Source organism: Gymnoscopelus microlampas (assembly GCF_963454915.1).
Source record: "Gymnoscopelus microlampas genome assembly, chromosome: 5".
Classification (NCBI taxonomy): domain Eukaryota; kingdom Metazoa; phylum Chordata; class Actinopteri; order Myctophiformes; family Myctophidae; genus Gymnoscopelus; species Gymnoscopelus microlampas.
The window spans coordinates 13,847,956-13,872,346 of NC_139942.1; the positions used below are offsets into that span (position 1 = coordinate 13,847,956).

General features: G+C 41.9%; 2 protein-coding genes across 4 annotated transcripts in view; both read right to left on the reverse strand.

The window, feature by feature from the left end:
• tmeff1a (transmembrane protein with EGF-like and two follistatin-like domains 1a) overlaps positions 1–20,668 on the reverse strand; it is a gene marked incomplete at its 3' end in the record, with an annotated part of 124,497 nt that extends 103,829 nt beyond the window's left edge. For all 3 annotated transcript variants that reach the window (XM_084058471.1, XM_084058470.1, XM_084058472.1), the window contains exon 1: positions 19,653–20,668. In XM_084058471.1, coding sequence (XP_083914597.1) covers positions 19,653–19,812 — 160 coding nt within the window. In that variant the 5' untranslated portion in view covers positions 19,813–20,668. The remainder of the gene's footprint in view (positions 1–19,652) is intronic.
• Positions 20,669–22,746: 2,078 nt separating this feature from the next.
• LOC311046246 (E3 ubiquitin/ISG15 ligase TRIM25-like) overlaps positions 22,747–24,391 on the reverse strand; it is a 2,511-nt gene continuing 866 nt past the window's right edge. Inside the window, exon 1 of the mRNA XM_084058452.1 lies at positions 22,747–24,391. This exon is cut by the window's right edge and continues 866 nt beyond it. Within this exon, the coding sequence (XP_083914578.1) occupies positions 23,711–24,391 (681 nt within the window). The 3' untranslated portion in view covers positions 22,747–23,710.

The window sequence follows — 24,391 nt, forward strand, 5'->3', positions numbered from 1 at the left end:
GATCTACAAGCTCATAGCTGCTATTTTTGAAATAAATCGGGAAAATGTGTGCAAATCTTTGAATATGTATATTTTTAAGCGAACACTTGTAACTCTAATCTTTGCTTCTGGAGGGTTTCCTGGAACGAAACATTTCGCAAATGTTTAAACAATACATATTCAAATATTTGCACACAATTTCACGATTTTTCTAAAATAGCAGATCTACAAGCTCATAGCGCGGCACTCGGTGCCGCGCTATGAGCTTGTATATCTGCTATTTTTAAATAGCCAAATACATCTAAAGTGACACAGATGCGTTCCCGGATTGATTGGGTTAATTACTTCCTCTGTGTACAGAGAGGGGAGGGGTTTTGATGGCGAGCGGGCAAGTCTGCGAAAGATTAAGGGCTTTAATTAGACGCATGTCATAACTCTTAACTGTAACGAAGGCTGTCAGGGAGGCGTCGAGACTCATCCGCAGTCGAGCAGTGGTGGAGAAAGTACTCAAATGTTTTACCTAAGTAAAAGTATCAATGCTGCAATGTGGAATTACCCTGTTACAAGTAAAAGTCCGGAATTCAATATTCATATGCAATATTCAGAAGAAGGAAAGCTCCTTCTTCCGAGGTGCATGCTGAGAACTCTCATGAAACAAGGGAGTAGAATCTATATGTTATGTTCCAAAAACCTGATCTAAGGCTTTGGGGTTAAGGTTACATGTCTTTGAAGTGCTGCCCATTCATTTTGGTGCTTCACTTGAAGGGCTTTGTGTGTGTGAGTGAAGGAATCACACGCTGTTGTCTGAACTTCACACAAACTGACACACACACACACACACACACACACACACGCACACACATTACTATGCTCGTGAGGACATCTCTACTAGGACGGTAGTCTTATGAATGCAATTGTAATCCTAATCCTAAAGCCAAAAATACAGCACACAACTAAGTACAAACGAGGCATAAATCTAACCTCTAAATGTCTAACACTAACCCCAACCTGAATCTGCTCCTCATTGTAAACTAACTAACGTAAGTCTGACCTAACAAACCTAACCTAACAAAATCCGTTTAACACATTAAGACTGGGAAAATGTATTTCCCTATTCAAAAATAGCAGATCTACAAGTTCATATACTTGTAGATCTTGTAGATCTTGTAGATTAGTGCAAATATTTGAATATATACATATTTTTAAGCGAACATTTGTAACTCAAATCTTTGCTTCTGGGGGGTCCCTGGAACAAAATATTTTGAGATGGGGAGTCCGTGGCCGAATACGTCATTTTGGGTGGTCCTTGACGTGAAAAAGTTTGAGAACCACTGACGTAGCAACACAGGATAGGATTTAGAAGACTTTTGTAGAATCGGCCTCAGGCCTTAATGGGTTAATAAATAAAAAATCACACCCAGTGTGAAGAGAGTGGTGCCTTTGAATTAGTGTAACTGGTTGCATCCTTGTGTTGCAATCAGCTGCAGCTGTTGAGGCCGTGCTCAAATGGACGGACGGACAGACCCACACACACGGTCAAGTGTAGGAGTGGCTGGCACCACTCAAAAAGAGTCTCTTGTGAGGACCAGGCAGTAACACTCTCTCTCTCTCTCTCTCTCGTCTCTACTTCACACACCTGCCAGTCCACAGGGTAGAACAGGATCCATGCAGCGTATTCTAGAGTCGTATCGCTTTACCATGACTCATCCACCGGTCCCATAAAACAAACAGTTAGATGAGGTCAACGCACGGCGTGCGAAAGCAGCCATGTAATGCCAGCGGTGGAAGTTACTCAGAGTTATGTTAAATGTGGTGTGTAAGCAGTGGGTGGAAAAAGTACTCAAATGTTTTACTTAAGTAAAAGCATCAATACTGCAATGCAGAAGTACTCTGTTACAAGTTTTTAAAAAAGTACGAAAGTATTGGTATCAAAATGTACTTAAAGTACCAAAAGCAAAAGTACTAAAATGTTTGAAAATAGCCGATCTACAAGCTCACAACGCGTCGCGATGTGACGCGCTGTGAGCTTGTAGATCTGCTATTTTCAAATAGCCTATGTATAAAATAGGGCTAAAGTGGTTAATGTATGTTTTATAATATAATAATGTATATCTGCAAAGTAAGTAGTAACTAAAGCTATCAAATAATTGTAGTGGAGTAAAAGTACAATATTTTCCTCTGAGATGTAGTGGAGTAGAAGTAAAAGTACTGCAAATTGGAAATACTCCAGTAAAGTAAAAGTACCTCAACATTTTACTTAAGTACAGTACTTAAGTAAATGTACTTAGTTACTTTACACCGGGTGTAAGTGACATGTTTGGGTTAAAACGTTTAAACTCTGTATTGTGATAGTAATCATTGCTATCGTGTTTGTTAAGTAACAAGGTCTCCCCGTCTCTCCAGCTCTTTAATTAATAGAAAATAAAAATGCATATTCAGGTGGGTTGCCAATTTCATCCAATCAGGAGAGATTTATCAGCATTCATCAGCTTCTTTTTTTATGGTGTTCCAATTCCAATTTAAACTGCTCGTTTCATCACTTCCAATTTCAGTTGTTTAACTTATACAGTGTCCTGTATGAGTTGTATCCCCTGATTGCATGAAATTGACATCCCAAGCTGAACATTTATTTTCTGTTTATTAAAGAGCTGGAGAGACGGGGAGACCCCTGTTACTGAGCAAACACTCCTTAGCAATGACTACTATCACAATATTGAGCTTTAATTTTTTAACATGCTTTTTTTAGTTTTAACCCAAAAATATCACTTACACCACATTTTGAGTGCAGTACTTCAGTAAATGTAATGCATTACACCAGTGCTTTTCAACCTTTTTCATATCAATGTCCATTATTTATTCGGCATTTGAGCCACGGAACCACCATTTGATGAGATTTAGCCTCTCAGACCCAAAACTTTGAATATGTTGTTATCGTTGGATGAGATTTTGTCAAAATAACAATTACTCTACATTCTCTAATTGCGCCGACTTCTTGTCAATTAAGTAATGCAGATGTTTAACAATAATTTACTTGAGAGCGTAAAAAGTAAGTAATTAAGTAATGCAGATGTTTAACAATAATTTACTTGAGAGCGTAAAATGGAACCAAATGGACCCTTACGGGTCCATTTGGTTCCATTTTACGCTCTCAAGAGTTAAAGATCTATAAGGGTCCATTTGGTTACAAGCTCTCCATCATTTAGGCTAAGTGGGGACCACCTGGAACCTCCTCAAGGAGGACCAATGGCGGTCCCCGGACCACTGGTTGAGAACCACTGGATTACACCACTGTGTAACACATTAGTCATTTTTATAGCAACCCAATACATCTGCCATCATTCATATATTACACTATGAGTCATGTTCAGGAAAACAACAGGTACACCTATAGGAAACAATCCATTCAGGGTGACACCCAATTTCTCCAGGGGAATTAATAAAGAATGACCTCATCTGATCCTGTCATATAAACTGCAGAGATACTGTAGATGTCAACAAGGCAACAAGGTAAGGCAGTCAGATCTGGCGATGGAGGAATTACTAGGAGTAAAAAGTAGCACTACCACAGTGTAAAAGTAGTAAAGTAGTAAAAGTACTCATTATGCAGATTTCAAAATCATATACTGTTATTGGATTATAATTATTGATCATTAACCACTTAAGCCCTATATACTTCGGCTAGCTGATCCGAAAGCTTTTGGATCTGCTATTAGAAAAAAAGTAGAAGATTTGTGATTCATAATTTGATTTATTAATACTTAAATCTGCAAATTAACTAGTAACTACTGTACAGGTGTGAAATAAATGTAGTTGAGTAAAAAGTACAACATTTGGCTCTGACATGAAGAGCCGAAGTATAAACTAGCAAGAAATGGAAATACTCCATAAAGTAAAGCAAAAGTACCTTGAAATTCTGCTCAGGTCACGTGCAGTACTTGAGTAAATGTACTTAGATACTTTAAACCACTGGCGGTCAGATCAATGCTGAACAAGGCAGGGCGTAGCTCATTTTGGGGTTACACCCAAATGTAGCCCGACTCCTTTCACCCTTAAGCAAAACGACACTTCAGTAGAGGTTTGGGTTACCATGATGTCACTCCACATATCGGTGAGATATCTTCAATAGTTTCTCTGCTGATTAGAAATTGATGATCGAAAATGGTCTCCTCAGTGACTTACACTGCACAGTGACACAGCTGTCAAAGTGACTCTTTTAGCACATACCGTAAAACAAAAGTTACAAAACATATTCTGACAATATATAACATCGCACAATCCGAGACATTTTTTTTTAACTTCCAGTTGATTTTACTATTTGACTTTTGAGAAGATCTGGATCCGCACATCCAGATGTTCAAATGTTACATAACACTAATAGTGAATAAATAAAATAGCTTGACTTTGACAGCCGTTTCACTGTGCAATGCAAGTTAGCGAGGAGACTATTTTCGATCATCAATTTCTAATCAACGGAGGAACTATTGAAGATATCTCACCAATATTTGGAGTTACATCATGGCAAAGTAACTACCGTACACAACCCAAACCTCTACCAAAGTGTTATTTTTGCTTTAATGACATTTAATCTCATCTCAGTCACATACTTGTTTTTATGTGGATTGCACCTAGTGAAATGTTTTTTACACCTTTTCTGGATTCTTTTTGCACCTTAATGTCTAATATCATGCAGAGTATAATACTTGCTGCTATGTTGATGCACCTTACAGTACTGTATGTCTAACCTCATTTACATACTGTACCCGAATGAATACATTAAAGCTGTTTCTGATACTGTAGTAGGCTACACAGTGAAATCCTTAACCATTTGTAACTCGGAGAGTGTACAAATGCAACCAAATGCACACAGAGGATGTTGTACTGTGTGCATAGTATGACTTATATACTGTAGTTGGTCGTGTATAAAGCCACAGACAGGGAGGCCAGAGCAATGTAATCACGGCCTGCATGTTCAAACTCCACTGCAACAGAAAGACAGAAAGAATGCCATTTAATTCCACTACTACACTGCTGGCTATGTGTGTGTCCACAAACGCACGCACGCACGCACGCACGCACACGATTACATCATGATGTTCCCATAATATCCAGTTGTTCCAAGTGTTTTCTTAACCTGTGACCCCGTAGACTTGTCTGAATGACCATCGTTTTTTGGGTCCCAGGCCACATGTTGAAAACCCTGCACCGTGGTTACTATAATAAATGGTAAATGGTGCATTTATATAGCGCTTTACATTGATTGTGCCATTAACCCATTCACACACACATTCATACACCGATGGCGGAGGAAACCATGCAAGGCACCAACCTGCTCATCGGGAGCAATTAGGGGTTCAGCGTCTTGCTCAAGGACACTTCGACACTAACTCTAGGGGAGCGCCCCAGCCCGGGATCGAACTGGGAACCTTGCGGTTTTCCAGTTCACTCTACCCGGCCACTCTACCCCTGAGCCGTCCTCATGTATGAGGACGAACGATACGACTCATACTATATACACAGTAAAATACTCAGTATTAATTGAACGCTGAGAGTAGACAAATGTAACCTTGTTGTCGTGTGTCTTTGACTCCCCTCAGACAACGTAAACACAGCTTTAAACAAAACATTTGAGGTTTAAAATGCATTTTAGGATGCAACATATTTGTGGAAATCTGACAAACATCGCTTCAAAATTGCTTGTGGTGCTGCTGTCTAATATGCTTTATTTATGAAAATAACAGAACCACATATCCGTGTGTGTGTGTGTGTGTGTGTGTGTGCGCGCGCGCGCGCGCGCGTGCGTGCGTGCGTGCGCTTGTGTGTGTGTGTCGCATATCTTGAGAACCTTCCGACCGATCGATTTCAAACAGCAGGGTTTCTCAAAGTGGGTTTCGTGGCACCCATAAGGCCATGACGCCAGGGGTGCTGCAGAACACTTTGGATCATATTTGGAATTTGCCAATATCTCTTCAGTTTAGCCGCTTAGACCCTCTATACTGTTGGTGTGTTCTTTTTCAATCTACACCAAATAGGAAGGAAATGGAAAAAAGAACCAGTGTTCCGATGGATCCAATGTAGTTATTATTTATTTAGTCACAAGCTCTTGTACTTTTCATTGGTTCAATATATTATTATATATTATAAAATGCACAGACAGACAGACAGACAGACAACCACTAACACTTGTACCATTAAGACAAAATCTATAGTAGCAAAAATAGCTGATCTACAAGCTCACAATGTGTCGCATCGCCTGTGAGCTTGGAGATCTGCTATTTTTGCTACTTGTATGTGACGCTGTGGTATAATGAAGTAGGGCATCCATTTAAAAAAAACACACACCAAGTTGAGATATGGAGATACAAGGTTTCTGCCCAACAGCAACATGGTGTAGAGTATGGACAGTGCATGCATCTATCTACAGTACATGGCAGCAGAAAGTGCAGTGTTTGGTATTCTCATACCAAACTCTGAGCATCCTTGCTCAAGGGCACATGGAGTCCACAGGATAGATGTTACATTACAAGGCCGTCCTGACGTCCGGCCGAGCTGCTCAAAGGTCGCTTCAACTGCTCCAGGCTACAAAGTCACTAGACTTCCAACCCAGCATCTGTCTAGATAGCAGTGGCTCTAAAAGTGGTTCTAAAAGTGGGGTCCGGAGACCCGGGGGGTCATTTTAACCACGTTAACTATATTTTATACTTTGGCTATTCAAAAATAGCAGATAGCTTGTAGATCTGCTATTTTTAGCGGCGGATCCTGCTCTATAACTGACTTTGTCCGTGTTCACCGTCAACGTTCTGATTGGTCAGACCCGTCAACGTTCTGATTGGTCAGACCCGTCAACAAAATGATTGGTCAAGCTTCACGTGACACGTGGCTATAAACACATATCGATGACAAAATGTATCAAAGGCGCCGCTACCTTCACACAGGGTGTGATTTTTAACACAAATCTTTGCTTCTGGGGGTCCCTGGCACAATTTTGTTTTTTGAGATGGGGGTCCTCGGACAAATAATTATCATTTTGGCGGTCCTTGACATGAAAAGGTTTGAGAACCAGTGAACATACTATCTAAACTCAGGGCCGGTTCTGGGCTGATCAGCGCCCTAGGCGAGATTCCTCTGATGGCTCGGTTTCTGGGCGGATTTTGATACTTTTTTTTCTGTTTTTGGCTACTTTATTTCGGTTGTAGGGTTAGGGTTATGTTAGGGTTATGTTATTTAATTCTTATTTTTGCCTGATTTTACAGATTTATTATCAAAACATTTAAAATTAATTAAAATATATATATTTTTTTGTCCACGTTTTTGTTTGTCGCTCTAGGCGGCCGCCTATGTCGCCTGCATGGACGCGCCGGCCCTGTCTAAACTAGAAAAAGGGCTCCTCGGAGCACAGGTCTCCGCCAGGTCAGGTTATTGTGGGCCGCCAATGTGCGGAATTTGCCAATCAGGATGGAATATGAAAAATCAGACGGATCCGACTTGATCACTTGACTATAGAGATAATTGCGTGCTGTTTGGACAACATCGTAGGAGTAAAAAGGTGACATTTGTTAGTAGTGCGAATGTGCGTGCAAAGTGTCACCGCAATCGGACGCTGCGTTCATGATTTGCAGCATTTCGTTAAAAACGGGCCACTCCTGCAAACTTTAGATGTCAATGTTAGCCCGTCAGGATACTGTGAAAAATCAAACAGATCCGTCTTGTATAACAACAGTCTGGTTGTGTAGGGAAGTGGTTCACCCCTGTAAATACATTTTTCATCCACGGGACCCCTGAATGACATTGTTACTTTATAGCACCTTACATTCATGTCATATTACGGTCCGTAAATATGTCGGTGTCCTTGAGGGAGTTCCAGGGGGTCCCCAGCAAAATGATAGATAGTTAGGAACCAAATGGACCCTTATGGGTTTGCGTAGAGTGTAAAAAATAAACTTGTAACATTTGTAAGATTTGTTCACTCTCAGGGTTAAATTAACATTTTACAATATACATATAAAAATATATAAATTGGGGTCCCAGAGATAGAAATGCCATTACATGGGGGTCCATAGCCTATAATGCATGTCAAACTGGGGATCCTTGAAATTAAAATGGTTGAAAATCACTGCTAGAGCCGTAAAAATCTTCTTTTCAAATGGGGGTCCGCAGGCTAATAAGTGTCAATTTGGGGGTACTAGAAAAAGTTTGAGAACCACAAGTGATTAGACTGAAGTGATACTGATGAATTCAAAATATTATCAAAGTATTCCGCAGCACCCCCTGGACTTGCGTCACGGCCCCCCTGTGTGCCATGGCATCCACTTTGAGAAACCCTGGGGACAATGTCCTTTTCAGTGAGCGAGTAGGTAGGGTTTCACAGCTTTTTCAAGGACACTACAGCATGTGACACGAGGCTCTGGCGGAGATCAGATCGTTGACCTTTCATTGACGTTGCAGTTTATCAAAACCTTGGAGGGAGGGACGGTGCGACCTCTCCGCGCTCCCTCGCCGACCTCGGCGGGCGTTCCACCTCTACGAGAATTAACGAGCTCCCGCGTCCTGTAACGTGAGTCCACAGAAACGGAACCCTGACTGACCTCACGGGGAGGAGGTAGTAGCAGTGCTGCCAGATTTTGCAAAAGAAACAAGCCACCAGGTCTCAGAAAACAAGCCCAAAATAAGCGACTATAGAGGCCACATGAACACACACACACACACACACACACACACACACACACACACACACACACACACACACACACACACACACACACACACACACACACACACACACACACACACACACACACACACACACACACACACACACACACACACACACACACACACACACACACACACACGTATATATTGTTAAATTAGTTAATACAGCATCAAGATCAGTTTAACCACTTTTTATTTATTTTTTTGAAAAACAAGCCCAAAGTTGCTTATAATAAGCAGACATGGCAACTAAGTACATTTACTTGAGTAATGTACGCAAGTACAAAACTAATATGTTCTGTTCAATAAAGAGCTGGAGAGAATCAGAATCAGAACATAGAGCTGTAACTTAACCACAAAAATATCACTTACTGTACAGCACCTTTAAGAGGAGATCTGTGTCGATATAAACAGCCCCTATAGTCCAAAAATCACCTTGGATACCTTTGGTTCCTCAGGGCTTTAATTAAACTCGCAGCACATTTAAAAATTCCAATCCTGGCCCGGTTGACAAACACCGTTTATCGCCTCATGAAAAAAAGAAAAACTCAAATTACTTGTCACCCTGTAGCGGTGACGATAATTGTGTTTCTCCCCCCCCCCACCCCACCCCAAATCCAGCTGTTCAGAGTGGATGGGTGGCTAACTCACTCAGCACGACAGTGAGTGCAGACAGTTATTTTGTTAGCCCGTTAAGACCTGAGGCAATTCTTAAAACATTTCTAAATCCTACTCTTTTTTTCAAGATTTTTTCGAAAATAGCAGATCTACAAGCTCATAGGGTGGCACTAGGTGCCGCGCTATGAGCTTGTAGATCGCTTTAAAACATTTTAATATTCAAAGATTTGCAAAAATGTTCACGGTTTCTCAAAAATAGCAGATCTACGTGAGCTTGTATATCTGCTATTTTTGAGTATTAGCCATAAAATACGGCTAAAATCTAAAATGACAGATGCTTTCCTGGATTGAATGGGTTAAGTAACTAAGTACATTTACTCAAGCACTGTAATTACAATTGTGAGGTACTTTTACTTTACTTTTTCTCAAAGTATTTCCAAGTTTTGATTCTTCTACTCCACTACATCTCAGAGGCAAATATTGTACTTTTTACTCCACTGCAATTTTTTAGAAAACTGTAGTTATTTTGCAGATTTCAATTATTATTACAAAATACACAAACCACGTAGGCTCTATTTAATATTAAGCTCACAACATGCCGCGATGCAACACGTTGTGAACTTGTAGATCAGCTATTTCTAGGTTGTAGCATATTTTCGAATAGCCATAGTGTAAAATAGGGCTTCAATTGTCAATGGCGACATCGATCCCCGGCTCCCCCAGGGTTAGCACCAAAGTGTCCTTGAGCAAGACACTGAACCCCTTAACTGCCCCCGATGAGCATGCAGGTTTGGTGTCTTGCATGGATTCCTCTGCCGTGAATGCGTGTGTGAAAAGGGGGAATGTAACGCACATTGTCATTTGTAAAGCACTTTGGAGAAAGGCGCTATATAAATGCACCATTTACCATTTATTTAACCCATTTAGACTGGAAAGTTCAGGAGCGCATTGTCATTTTTGATTTATTTGGGGGGCATATCAAGGGGTTTTCTGTATACCAGTGTTGCCATGTCTGAATAAGGTGAATATCGGCCATTGTTTTTTTTTTACGACATCGGTATCTGCAATTATGCAGCCGACCTGTCCTGCCAGTTTTCCGAAGATTTTCAAAAACAGCTGATCTACAAGTGTTCTGAATTTCCTTGTTTTTCTTTTTAAAACTTTAATCAAATCTAAGTTTTGCTTATTGATTAGAATTGATTAGAATTCATTTTGTAGACTACTTTTTGACAAAATAATGGTAAACTCTGGTAGCGGTCAGGCTAGTAGTGTGACATCATAGTGTGACATCATCAGATCATAGAACTGGGCAGCCTACATAAGGAGCTGTAGGGTGTTTGCACAGCACTCTTCTAGAGAGAGAGAGAGAGAGAGAGGCATTCACCCAGAGAGAAAGAGAGAGAGAGAGATGTTTCGCTGGACCGTGACCAAATCTACATGTGGGCCGGATTTGGAAACAACTGGATTTATGCATTTGATGTCGACACCCACGGGTGGTTCAAGCCAAAGGTTTCTGGGACTCTTCCGGACGAGATGGCCGGCCACTCAGCCTGTGTCTAGGGGAAGGTCATGTTTATCTATGGAGGGTTCAACAGGCAGAATAGACAGATTGCATTCACTAATGCCATATACAAGTTGGACACCACCACAATGGTCTGGTCTTTAATTAACCCGGAGGCAGTCCACCACCTGCTTTATGTGGTCACTCTGCCACCATCATCGGGACAAAGATGTTTGTATTTGGGAGGGAAGGGGGCCGAGATTACAACCAAATCAGAGTGTTTGACACAGAGACCAACTGCTGGCTGAACACGCCTCGCTCTCAATTGATTTGTCCAGAAGGACGCCGTCATTCAGCCTTTTTTCCTATAATGGAGAGCTGTACATATGTGCAGGCTGCTCCATGAACCAAGACTGGAACGTGAATCTGTGGAAATTCAATCCACGGACCTTCTCCTGGAAGAAGGTTGAGGCCAAGGGGAAGGCCGTTCCCCTTGGCCTCAACCCTCTTCCACAAGAAGGTCTGTGGCGTATGTGCTGTTGCATGGTGGGAGATCGTATCGTCCTCTTTGGAAGTCACAGTTACTTGTATATCTTAGACACCAGTCCCAGTATGAAGACCTTATGCAAGGTAGCAGTTATTCAGTACGGTATAGAGCAGTCTGGACTCCCACACAACATCAGGTGGGAACTGGCAGCCATGACTACCAACATCAACTGATGACAACAACAGAGTTCCAGACAATGGAGGAGTTTTTCAAAATATCAATAATAGTGAAAATATCATGTCCCAATGCACTGCGTTGTGAGTAGATCTGGGATTTTCACAACATTTGAAATAGGCCACCTTCTGTTCGATTGAGCGACTGACTTAAATATGGTGACCATGCAGACAGATCTGGGTCATTTATATTAAAAATATCTATTTTAAAAAATGGACTTGACTTGTACAGTACTGAAGTAAATACTGGTATAGAGGGAAATGGTTGTTAAAAAGGACCAAAAAAAAGGGGGTGGAATATATATTGTTTTGTTATGTAAACACTGGGCAAAGTTACACACTACGCCTTTAAGTACAAAAAATCTCAGTACTTCTTTCACCACTGCCTACTGCACAAAGTTTAACTCACACACACTCACCACACAGCGTGTGCTTGCAAAACGTCTCAATTCACACCCAGGTTCATGAGGAGCTGTAAGGGCTCTGCTAATGTCACCGCTCCCCATCACATTTTAATTCAATCATAAGGCGTTCGGGAGGACCTGATTGGAGCCGCCCGCTGCGTCCTAGAATATCAGAATACGCTTGCATAACCCCCCACCCCGGCTTCAATCAGGTACCAACGGCAGAAGATAATGAACCCTTATGAATACGGCACGCGCGCACGCACGCACGCACGCACGCACGCACACACACACACACACACACACACACACACACACACACACACACACACACACACACACACACACACACACACACACACACACACACACACACACACACACACACACACACACACACACACACACACACACACACACACACACACACACACACACGTGTGATGTCCTCACTATACTAGTGAGGACATCAACATTTCATAAATGCAATTTGTAAAAAATAAAAATAAAAACCTAGCCCTTAAGCCTATCTACAAGCTCAGTGTGTGACACTAGCGCGCAACCAAGTATTCAGGCACAACTCCAAACCCTAACCCCTAAACCTAACCTCTAAATGCCTAATCCTAACCCCAAACCCAACCTGAATCCTTTCCTAATTATAAAGCTAACTGAACAAATCTTTTTTAACCATACAAACAACAATTTCTCTTGTGGAGGACCAGGGGAATTGTCCCCGCAATAATGTTAAATTCGTCGACCAAAACTACGACGGAAAAAAAGTTTGTCGACTACCTTTTTTCCCTGACGAAAACTAAATAAAAACAAATTAAAAACCAAGCTATGATGTCTAAAACTGAGACTAAATATATTGACAATTTCGTCAACAAATAAAAACTAGACTAAAATGTTAGGGAGGGACTAGAGGAGAAGAGATCCAGTACAACTAAAAGACAAGCCGTTTTATGTTTGGTTGCGCTCGGTTGTTGCACTCTGAAAACAGCAGATCTACAAGCTCACAACGCGTCGCGCTGCGACGCGTTGTGAGCTTGTAGATCGCCTATTTTCCACATGCAACCAAGTGTATTACGACACCGTCAAGGGCCGCCAAAATACATTTTTGTATCAATACATCAACTGTAGATTTAGTCAACTAAAATCGTATGATATGTAGTTGAGTAAAACCACTGTACTTGTGGGGGGACATCTGGCTCACAAGTATAGTGACACAAGCACACACAACCGCGACAGCATCAGTGCTGGCGAGAGGTTGGAGTGTTTGGTAGAAATCAAATCCTGTCTCTTGGGGCCAGGTGTTAAACAGACTCCCTGTGACAGCCAAGTTACACAGTATGATTGGCTCTCATCATCACCACGGCTAAGTATCGGAACACAACCTGCCCTGAACCATAATGCTTTTGGCTTGGCGGTAGACAGAAGAGCACACATACAAGCTTTTTTTTTCAACTTTTTTTGTTTTAGTTTTTTAGTTGGCCGTAATAATCACATTCCCAAAATAGTATATGGCCAAAATAGTATATGAACATTTCTCAACATGGAAACGATTATGAGGATTATACAAAATAACCGTGTGATCTCAAATGATTGTGATTAGACGATTATGTAATAATTGTGATAGGCCTAGATATTATAGTTTGATCCTAGAGCAAATATTACAGTATGCAGGTGTGTGTAAATGTACTTAGTAATGAATACACTTCTTAACACATCAAGGGTTTTTTTTCTTGGGCGTTTTGTCTTGCCTGATTGAGGGTCTAAGGAGAGGGGTTGTCATTTGGTTTCCTTTGTTATAACTGCGGGTCTGTAAAGCCCTTTGATGCTGGAACAGTAATTAAGGGCTATAAACTTGACTTGGCCTAAGTCGTTAAGTGTATTTTATTAAGTCTTTTTGCATCAAAGACTGCAATGTTCTCACATGTGGTAAAAGCTGTGGTGTGTTCCGAGTTCATATTTGCACCAAAGAAAAGTACCCTAATTAAGAAACAGTTAAAGGCTGAGAATGGCATACAGTGATTAAAGCACAAAATGAATAATAATAAAATATGGGGGAAGAAATTGTAAACTGCAATAGACTCTATGCACAGCAGCCATATTGGAAAGACATTGGCCATCTTCCTTACTTCCTTCACAGGTGTTACCAATGATAAGAATGAAGGCTCTGTTCCATTTAGAACAGTGGTTCCAAATGGACCCGTAACCAATTGGACCCTTACATTTGGTTCCATGTGTACACTCTCAAGAGTTACACACCCGTAAGGGACCATTTGCAACCCCGTCAAGGAACCATGAGGGTCCCTGGAGTCCTGGACCACACTTTGAGACCCACTGGTGCAGCAGAGTGTTTCCAGTGAGCCAACATGCACAATATCAGCACCCTGACTCTGTTTGATTAGAATGGAACAGAGCCTTCATTAGTATCATTGATAACACCTGTGAAGGAAGTAAGGAAGATCGAGTCAGTTTACAGATCAATCAATCGACCGATAAAAGTTCTCATTTATCTGTATCACTTTTTAATATTGATGTTAAATTATCGTTACAATCTTAGTGTTGTGCCAGTAGGCTGTATGCACAACAGCCATATTGGAAAGAAATGTGGCCTCTTCCTTTCTTCCTTCACAGGTGTTACCAATGATACTAATGATTGGCTATGTTCCATTTAGTGTAGCACGGTGGTTCTCAAACCTTTTTAATTTCAAGGACCCCCGTAGCTCTGAGAGTGTGCAAATGGAACCAAACGGACCCTTACAGGTCCGTTTGGTTCCATTTGCACACTCTCAGAGTTACGCACCCGTAAGGGGCCATTTGGAACCCCCTCAAGGAACCATGAGGGTCCCTGGACCCCAATTTTAGACCCACTAGTGTAGCAGAGTGTTACCAGTGAGCCAACATGCGCAATATCAGCACCCTGATTCTGTTCGACCAGAACGAAAGCCCACCAGCGGGCCGCAGACCACAGGTTGAGAACCACTGGAATAACCACAGCATGTCCGGGAGAGGAGGAGAAAAAAAAAGAAAAACGTTTGACCCAGCTGAGCTCCAGCTCCGCTTTGATGCCGTCCACAAACCTCAAGCCTGCAGGCATGTGAGGAGAACCTCAGGACCTCAGAGGAGGAGAACCGCTCTGTACTTTAGGGAGCAGATGTTCCCTCATGAAGGTCTGGAGTCCACCAAAATTACAACCCAGTAGGGCTCTGAGGCCGGATCACAAGAAGCACACACACACACACACGCGCGCACGCACGCACCCTCAACATTTGGAAGGAAGCAATGTCACAGCACTGAGTGACCCAATGCACGCACGTGCACTCGCACACCACACGCACACACACACGTGTGCGTGCGTGCACACACACAGATGGATCACAGGAGGCGACCCACAAAGATGTGGCGGCCAAAGACAACATGAGACCGGGCTGAGATACAGAAGAACAGGCGTGCGCCTGCATAGTGCATACAGACATGCACACACACACGCACACGCACGCACACGCACACACACACAAACACACACACACAGAGCTCTGCAGCGTCGCTAAGTTTCATGTTTCCATTTGTTTTACAGTGATGTGTCAGTGAGAAGTTGCGGACACAACATCGGTGGCCTTGAACACAATGTTACATTATCTTTTTGTTCCGCAGCGTGGAGCAAATTAATCGTCTGTCTGTCTGTCTGTCTGTCTGTCTGTCTGTCTGTCTGACAAGGTTAAGTCAGTTATTGCTTCTAAAGATTGCGGTTTCGATATATTTTCGGTTAAATCCATTTAGCTGACTTATTCGTCTAGCAAGCATGGGTCTTCAACAGGGGGTCCGTGGTCCTCAGAGTTACTACGGGGGGCGCCAAATGTTTGAGCGGGCGAGGAAGATCTTTGTTTTGTTGTGTCCTTTTCCAAAAATCTAAATGTCTGAAAATATGTCTTTCAGCATATTAGTAAATGATCATGTGTAAACGCCACCAGAGCGGCAGGATCACTTGCAGACATATAGTCACTGAAAATAAAAATTAAAAACCTGTGGAATACTTCCAAGCTAGTCTCAAATTGAGAGGCAGAAACCTCTCATCTCTACATTTTAACTTGTGTGTTTTCGTAAATTAATACCCTACTTGATCATACTACAGCTTCACACGAAAGCCTCAAAAGTAGCAGATCTACATGCTCGAAACGTGGCACTAAGCGACGCATTGAGCTTGTAGATCTGCTACTTGAAAAAACATATCTATACAAATACTGAGAAGTAACAGTTTTGGACATATTGGAGACGCTATGTAGTGGGGGGTCCCTGCTTTGTCTCTCTCTCTCTCAGCTAAGGCGTCCTTGGCCTGAAAAACATTGAAGACCCATGTTAGAGATAATTTATTTCTTTTTTTTTTAACAGCCTTGCCTTTTAATGAAGTAGTAAGAGAACCGTTTTGAGGGCAGAAAAATCACAGCTACCACCCGTTTTCTTTTTCTTTTTTTGGTGTTAACCCATTCAGACCGGGAAAGCATCTGTGTGTCATTTTAGATTTCATTGGCTATTCAAAAATACCAGATATACAAGCTCACAAGTTGTGCAAATCTTTGAATATATATATTTGAAGCAAACATTTTTAACTCAAATCTTTGCTTCTGGGGGATTCTACAAATGTCTTCTAAATCCTAACAGTTTTTTTTTTAAACGTATGTTGCTATAATATCAGTGGTTCTCAAACCTTTTCATGTCAAGGAACCCCAAAATTATCTGTATTTGGCCGCGGACCCCTCCATCTCAAAATATTTTGTTCCAGGGACCCCCCCCCCAGAAGCAAAGATATGAGTTAAAAATGTTGTTTCCAAAAATATATGTACCAAAAAAATATATTTTTGAATAGCCAGAGAAATCTTTAAATGACACACAGATGCGTTCCCGGTCTTAATGGGTTAAGAGCAACAAGGTGATTATTATGCACGGGGACAGGCAAGCTTTCTGAATTAAACCTCGCTGCTGAAAATGAGGGTATTTGCGTTGCTCGGCGAACTGTAACCCTTCCATTTGCTCGCTCTGAACGGTGCATTATGCTGCACTGTGTTCGCAGGGCTGTAGCAAGGCCACGCGGAGATTAGGCTCCCGGAGCATTGATCTGAGATGGAGATAGATGCTCAATTTTTAATGCAAACACGGTGCAGCAATGTGGAAAAAAAGGCAATTCTGAGCGATAACCATGAATTAAATATGGATAAGCAGGTTCTTTCAACACTGTGGTGGCAGCTAGTACGTAGTTGCTCATTTAAAATGTGAGAAACAGCTGTTTCTTTTTAATGTTTAATCACTTGAGCCCTATTCTGGGATGAAGATTCGGTGAAAATAGCCGATCTACAAGCTCATGAAATGCAACAGGTCATGAGCTTGTAGAATGGCTATTTTCGTACTAAGAGGTTTGGTATAGAGGGCGGGAAACGAGCGGACCAAGTATAGAGCCATGAGGGACCTCGTCAACTAAGGGGACATGGGGTTTAAATGTTTAATAGCCCCATGTACCTAGAACAAACTACCCTTTTCACACTACACCAGACATGTTTCTGTTATCCAAGTAGCACTCCAGAAATATACTACAAGTGGACTTGTATTAGCAGCCTAACAAGGGCGGAGGTCAACATTCTAATTAAAGATTGTTTGTCAGCCACTTGTGACAACGTAACAAAACTGGGCTTTCTGGAAAGAATGTTTCTATGTCAGCGGTTCTCATACTTTTCCATGTCAAGGACCCCCAAAAGTATATGTATTTGGCCGCGAACCCCCCAATCTCAAAATATTTTTGTTACAAGGACCCCCAGAAGCAAGGATTTGAGTTAAAAATGTTCGCTTTAAAAATAGATATATATATATTCAAAGGTTTGCACACATTTTCAGGATTTTTCTAAAATAGCAGATACAGCTCGTGCCGCGCTATGAGCTTGTATATCTGCTATTTTTGAATGGCCAAAGTATAAAATAATGGTTAAAGTGGTTAAAATCTAAAATGATACAGATTCTTTCCCGGTTTTAATGTGTTACGGATTAATGCAAAGCACACAGCGCTAGACGGCCATGTTTACAGCCACAGAGCTGACCTGTCTGTATAATATGCATAATATGTCGTTTTAGATTTTAGCGTTGGCTATTCAAAAATAGCACAGATATACAAGCTCACAGCACGGGGGGGTCCCTGACACAAAACATTTTCAGATGGGGCGGTCCGCGGCCAAATATATATATCAATTTGGGGGGGTCCTTGGCACAAAAACCTTTGAGAACTACTGATTTAGAAGGCATTTAATGGGTTAATGTTCAGGTATGAAGCCTGTTCTCCATATACACTCTAATAAAAGCCCATGGGTCCATCGTTGTCGCCCTTATCATACAGAGACGCTGACGCTGCCCTCTCCATTGCCAGCAAATCCCAAAAGTCTTTCATCCAATTGTCAATATTGAAACACTTTGGTGTGTGCACTTTCCAGTTCATCATGATGATATACAGTATGTTTAACTGACAAAAAAAAGCAATGATGTTGTTGTATAAGCGCTGACTGTATGTGTTCTGAGACAGATTAGTGGGAAATATTTGAATATCCGACATACGTTTTATCCTTGTTGTCCTCGTTCCGTCTTTCTATCTCGCCTCGTCTTACCTTTCATGAAAACTACAAATAGATGGAAGCTTGGGAAAAAGAATTTCACCCGCTTTACACCGCTAAACCTGTGATGTGACAATAAAGCCGATTCTTCTGACTCAGAGATGGTGGAAGCTCTGACAACATGACTGACAGCACACAGAAGCTCCAAGTGACCGGAGACGGATTGAAATGGTCACACTGAACACCTGAGTCATTGTACCATACATTCTGGCAACACACAAACTAGGCCTGTTCCCACATAGTCGATGAATCGGTCAGTTTGGCTTTGGTCGACTAATACTTTTACTTGTTGTTTCCAATCTCTAGTCAACTCGATATAACCCTTTAAAAGCTGCAATGCTGAACTTATTTTAATAAATAAAAGGTTATTTCTATAACCAATCTGTATGATAGATTAGGCTATGTAGTACAGATACAGGGTAAGAGAAGAACTGTAAGAAGATACAGCAAGGGTGGCAGCACTAAAACTAGGAGTCAAAGGGACAACATCATCATAACAAAAACACCATCATCATTCAACAATGAATGACAGTATACGACTACGGTTTACCTAAACCTGCACTGTGCAGAAGTAAGGACAACATATCACAGGATCAGTATCGCCCTCTATGCATATACGCAAATGCTCACACAATCACAGTGTCATCACGACATCAACAGAATACACTGATATCAACGCAATGTCCACACAACTTACAATGTGGGGAACTGAGAGATTACACAGATTTATAACACATCTGTTGTAGAAAAGCCTATAACCGAGGACAGGGTTTTGCAAAATAGCCTTGGCTAGAAACCAATATAAGGATCTTATGTTTCCCTGACAAATAAATGAATAATACAAAACAATATAGATAGATAGATAGATAGATAGATAGATAGATAGATAGATAGATATTCATTATTTGGTGAGGACAACCCTTGCACAAACACACTCCTTGCATAAAACTCAGAGAACCCCCCCACACACACACGCACACGCACACACACACACACACACACACACACACACACACACACACACACACACACACACAGAAGGTATAGGTATAGGGCTCCAGTCCTTACCTGTGCAGTCCTTCTTGCCTTTACATTCCCCAGAGCTGTGCTGTGTGTAGGAGGCGTGCACCAGGCTGTCGGGCAGCTCCAGCAGCAGCAGCACGCACGCGGACAGCAGCAGCCAGGAGGACCAGGAGCACAGCCTGGCCGGAGGTGGAGGAGGACGCATGGCGGTGGTGGTGGCGGCTGGGGTGGTGGTGCAGCAGCGAGACACACACAAAACAACAACAAAAACAACAACAAGAAAACAAACAAACAAATGGTGTTTTCTAGCGCAGCTGCTGCATGAAAGCGCTTAATTCACCCCGTTGTTATTAATGTGGAGGATTAGATCATTGGCCGCTTGAACGGACGCGGTCGGCGGGGTTCACTACTTCATTCACGCCGGAGGGCGCACGCTTGCAAAGCACGCACGCACGCGCGCACTGGCGAATTGTCCGTTAACGTGAACCCCCTAAAAATGGGGGGGGGGTGTAATACAAAAGAAAGAAAGAAAATGTCAAATAGAATCCCGAATAACGTCTAATATGTTGTCCTCCGTCCTACGACGATGAAGCGGCCGGTCGTTGTGTGCCGCTGGTCGTATGAGGCATCTTCATCTTCTTCCGTCCGTCCGTCCGCGCGAGCCTTATTTTCTGGTTATGACTCAATTATCTCCCCGTAATGCACGCACCGGGCTGGCGTTATTGGTAATTAGCCCCCCCACCCCGCCCCCAACCGAACCGACCCCCCGCAGAGACCAATGTCTTCAACTTGTGACTCCAAACAACAACCTCCGTCCGTGAACCGTTGGAACCAACCAACCAACCATCCAACCGGTAGGTTTAGACTGTTTTATTCCCCTTTAGCCGTTGGCGGCTCGTTGAACAGAACCTCCTGGAGCGTTGAATGGAGTAAACCCGGAGAGGATGAACCAGCAGAGGAAACCCGGGCTCAGAGCAGCGGTAGAACCAGGGCTGGACTGGACTGGAGGAACCAGGCAGTGGCACAGCAGCAGCACTATGGACTGTGTGGAGCAGCTCTCTCTCTCTCTCTCTCTCTCTCTCTCTCTCTCTCTCTCTCTCTCTCTCTCTCTCTCTCTCTCTCTCTCTCTCTCTCTCTCTCTCTCTCTCTCTCTCTCTCTCTCTCTCTCTCTCTCTCTCTCTCTGCAGTATCTGACGGGCGACAACAAAGAGATGTTGACTGGATCCACAGGGATGGTCACGTGACGTAAAGGACGCGCCACACACACACACACACACTCCAAGACACACGCGCGCACGCGAGCACAAAACATGTCTTGTGAAATCCTTTTCCTGAACCCAAGTTTTCCATAATTCACGTTTTTTCTAAAGAGTTCTGTGTGGACTGGAGATTGGAGAGAGAGAGAGAGAAGAGAGAGAGAGAGAGAGAGAGAGAGAGAGAGAGAGAGAGAGAGAGAGAGAGAGAGAGAGAGAGAGAGAGAGAGAGAGAAGAGAGAGAGAGAGAGAGAGAGAGAGAGGGGGGAGAGAGAATTGTTGCTATTTTAAGTTGTGTAATATACATAACTTTGATCATAGCAACCTGTCTATATGAGTTTACAGTAAAAACAGAATATAGCCTACTGTGTGTGTGTGTGTGTGTGTGTGTGTGTGTGTGTGTGTGTGTGTGTGTGTGTGTGTGTGTGTGTGTGTGTGTGTGTGTGTGTGTAATATGTACACATTACACACACACACACACACACACACACACACACACACACACACACACACACACACACACACACCACGCTACTCTAAACGAGGCCCATGGGCTTCATATTTTTGCAGCCCATAGTAGAGGACAAATCCTTGAATCAAGACAAACACAATCATTAACATTAATGAGTGAAGGACTTTTCCACAAAGGAAGAATTTGCTTTTAAGAAGGCAAATAGCAAGCCATTGTGCCATCCTGGCCAGAGAAAGCAATGAATTCACATTTTGTGAATAAAACCTACTGATTTTGTAACGTAATCATTTCATATCATTATAATATTTATTTTCAGATCAAAATGTGCTTTGTTTCCTTAATTTCCGAACTAGTCTGTTACAAAAACATTTGTTCAAACATCAGTGGAATTAGTTGCTGCGCACATCCCTAATCCATGTGTCTGTTGTAGGTCAAGGCCCTCAGACCCAGCTGTATTTTGCTTTGTGTCCCCTGAGCAACGTTAAGCTGAGTTAACCCTGCACCAGGAGATGTTACTAAAAACTAAAAGTCAGCCACAGTCAGCCACAAATCACATCACATCCACTTACACTCTATTTTACACTACAGTGCCCCAGTCTCAGACCACATAATCACCACCTGTCCCCTGTACAGACCACCTTCCACGTGGTGGAAAAAGTACTCACATGTTTTACTTAAGTAAAACATGTGAATACTTTTTTTTTAATCAATATTGCAATATAGAAATACTCTGTTACAAGTAAAAGTCCGGAATTCAAAAATTACTTGAGTAAAAGTACAAAAGTATTGGTATCAAGATGTACTTAAAGTACCAAAAGTAGGACGTACTCACTATGCAGAATGTCCCATTTCAAGTTTTCAAATGTATACAAATCTTTTGAAAAAAGCAGATCTACAAGCTCACAATCCGTCACATCGCGACACAGTGTGAGCTTGTAGATCGGCTATTTTCAAATGGCCGGAATGTATATGTATGGAATGGTTAATGTATGTTTTGTAATAATAATCAAAATCTACAAAGTAACAAGTAACTAAAGTTTTCAAATAATTGTTGTCGAGTAAAAGTGCAATATTTGCCTCTGAGAGTGGAGTAGAAGTAAAAGTACTGAAAATTGGAAATAGTCAAGTAAAAAAAAAAAAATCTAAATCGTACTTAAATACAGTACTTGAGTAAATGTACTTAGTTACTTACACCACTGGTACAGACCACCTTCACAACACCTAATCATCACCACCTGTCCCCTGTACAGACCACCTTCAGAGGCCGGCCTCTGTGATGTGGGACCTGAGGCGAGGGCGTGGCTGCATGCCATTAAGCTGGAAGTCCCGGTCCACTTTACAGTGACAGCAATAAAGAACACATGACAGCAGCTTAAAGTACACTCATAAAATAACAACACAAACACAATACACATGTAGTCATACACAACCATTTATTGAAATAATAGTATTATCATGTTGGTTACTATGTATTACATTACATGTTATATAATCTTAAAATCAATATCACTGAATGTTATTTCGCATGGAATATCAAACCCACAAAATGATGATTGCTTCATAGCAAGACAATTTGTCTGGTTTCCAGGCTAGACAAAATGGTATACCAAAGATTAAAAGAACAAAAAATAAAACCCAACCCCAGAAAGCCACAATTCCTCCATCAAATCAATCATATGAATACAAGAACAGAACAAAATAGCAAAACGGAATGACATAATTATGCAATATCTTCTCAACAGACAAACAGATTTTTTTTTCTTTTCCAAGCTTAGCAACAACACTACTGATTTCAGAGGTCAACTAAATCATTTGGTAGTTTCATTTACTTCAACAGAACAGTTTATACATTTACGAGAATGTTGACCTTGAGAGAAATAAACAACAAGACAATAAAGAAATGATTGTGGAGTCATGAGAGACGAACCAAAGTCTGATTTACTCGGTGATGGAAGAAGAAGTAAGGTTTGTTACTTAAGTGAAAGTAATACCACAATGGGGAAATACTTTGGTACAACTAAAAGCTCTGTAATCACAAGTTTACTTGAGTAAAAGTACCAAAGTATTGGCATCAAAATGTACTAGTAAAAGTACAGAAATATACTCATATACAATCTGAGATATTTCAAAATATGTCCACCCCCCCCCCCCCCCCTCCCCAAAAAAAAATAACCGACCTACAAGCGGGCTTTGTATGCACAATAAAAGTCCTAGTAGTCTAACTAAAGCTTTCAAATAATTTGAGTGTAGTGAAAGGACATTATTTGCCTGAGATGTATAAAACAATGGGAAATACTCAAGTAAAATAAAAAATATATACCTCCAAATATTACTTAAGTACTGTACTTGAGTACATACTTAGTTACTTCCCACTGGATTTACTTGATGTCATGACACATCTCCATGGTGGCTCCGTCGCAAACCCAAAATCCGGGGAGGAGGGGCCGTGTGAATGGGGTCTCGATTCTTTTGAGGAGAACCATGCTGTCAGAGACGCTGTAGAAGGACAGAATGCCAGCACTGTGATCCAGGTACACTCCTATTCTGGACCTCACGTTGATGGGGATGTCATGACCAACCTCTTTGTGTCTGAAATAACAACCTTCCTGCCAACACTGCAAACACCACGTTTTAGCATTCAATCCAAATCTACGCTCAGTGTCTCCTGACCTGGCGATGTCTGGGTACCCGACTGCTACGTCGACGTAGTCTCCGCCCCACTCGGCCTCCCAGTAATGGCGTCCAGTCAGAGGCTCTGTGCCCATGACCTGCCAGCATTCGCTGAATCTATCTGGGTGTGGAGGATGTGACTGTACTACGTTAGTCATCAATACTTTTAGGTTCCCTTCAGACATAGCCAGGTATTGATGTGCTGTGTTTGGATCCATTGTGACATTGATTGCATATTTTAAGAACTCAGCTCTGGTCTTGGGCTCTGGTGTCGACAGTAAAACATCCACTCTCTTCACCGTCTTTGAGACGTTCGTCCCTTCCTCTTTCAGAATGGCCTCTAGTTTGCCCCTCATCTTTGACACGGCCACAGTCACATCGTCAAAGTG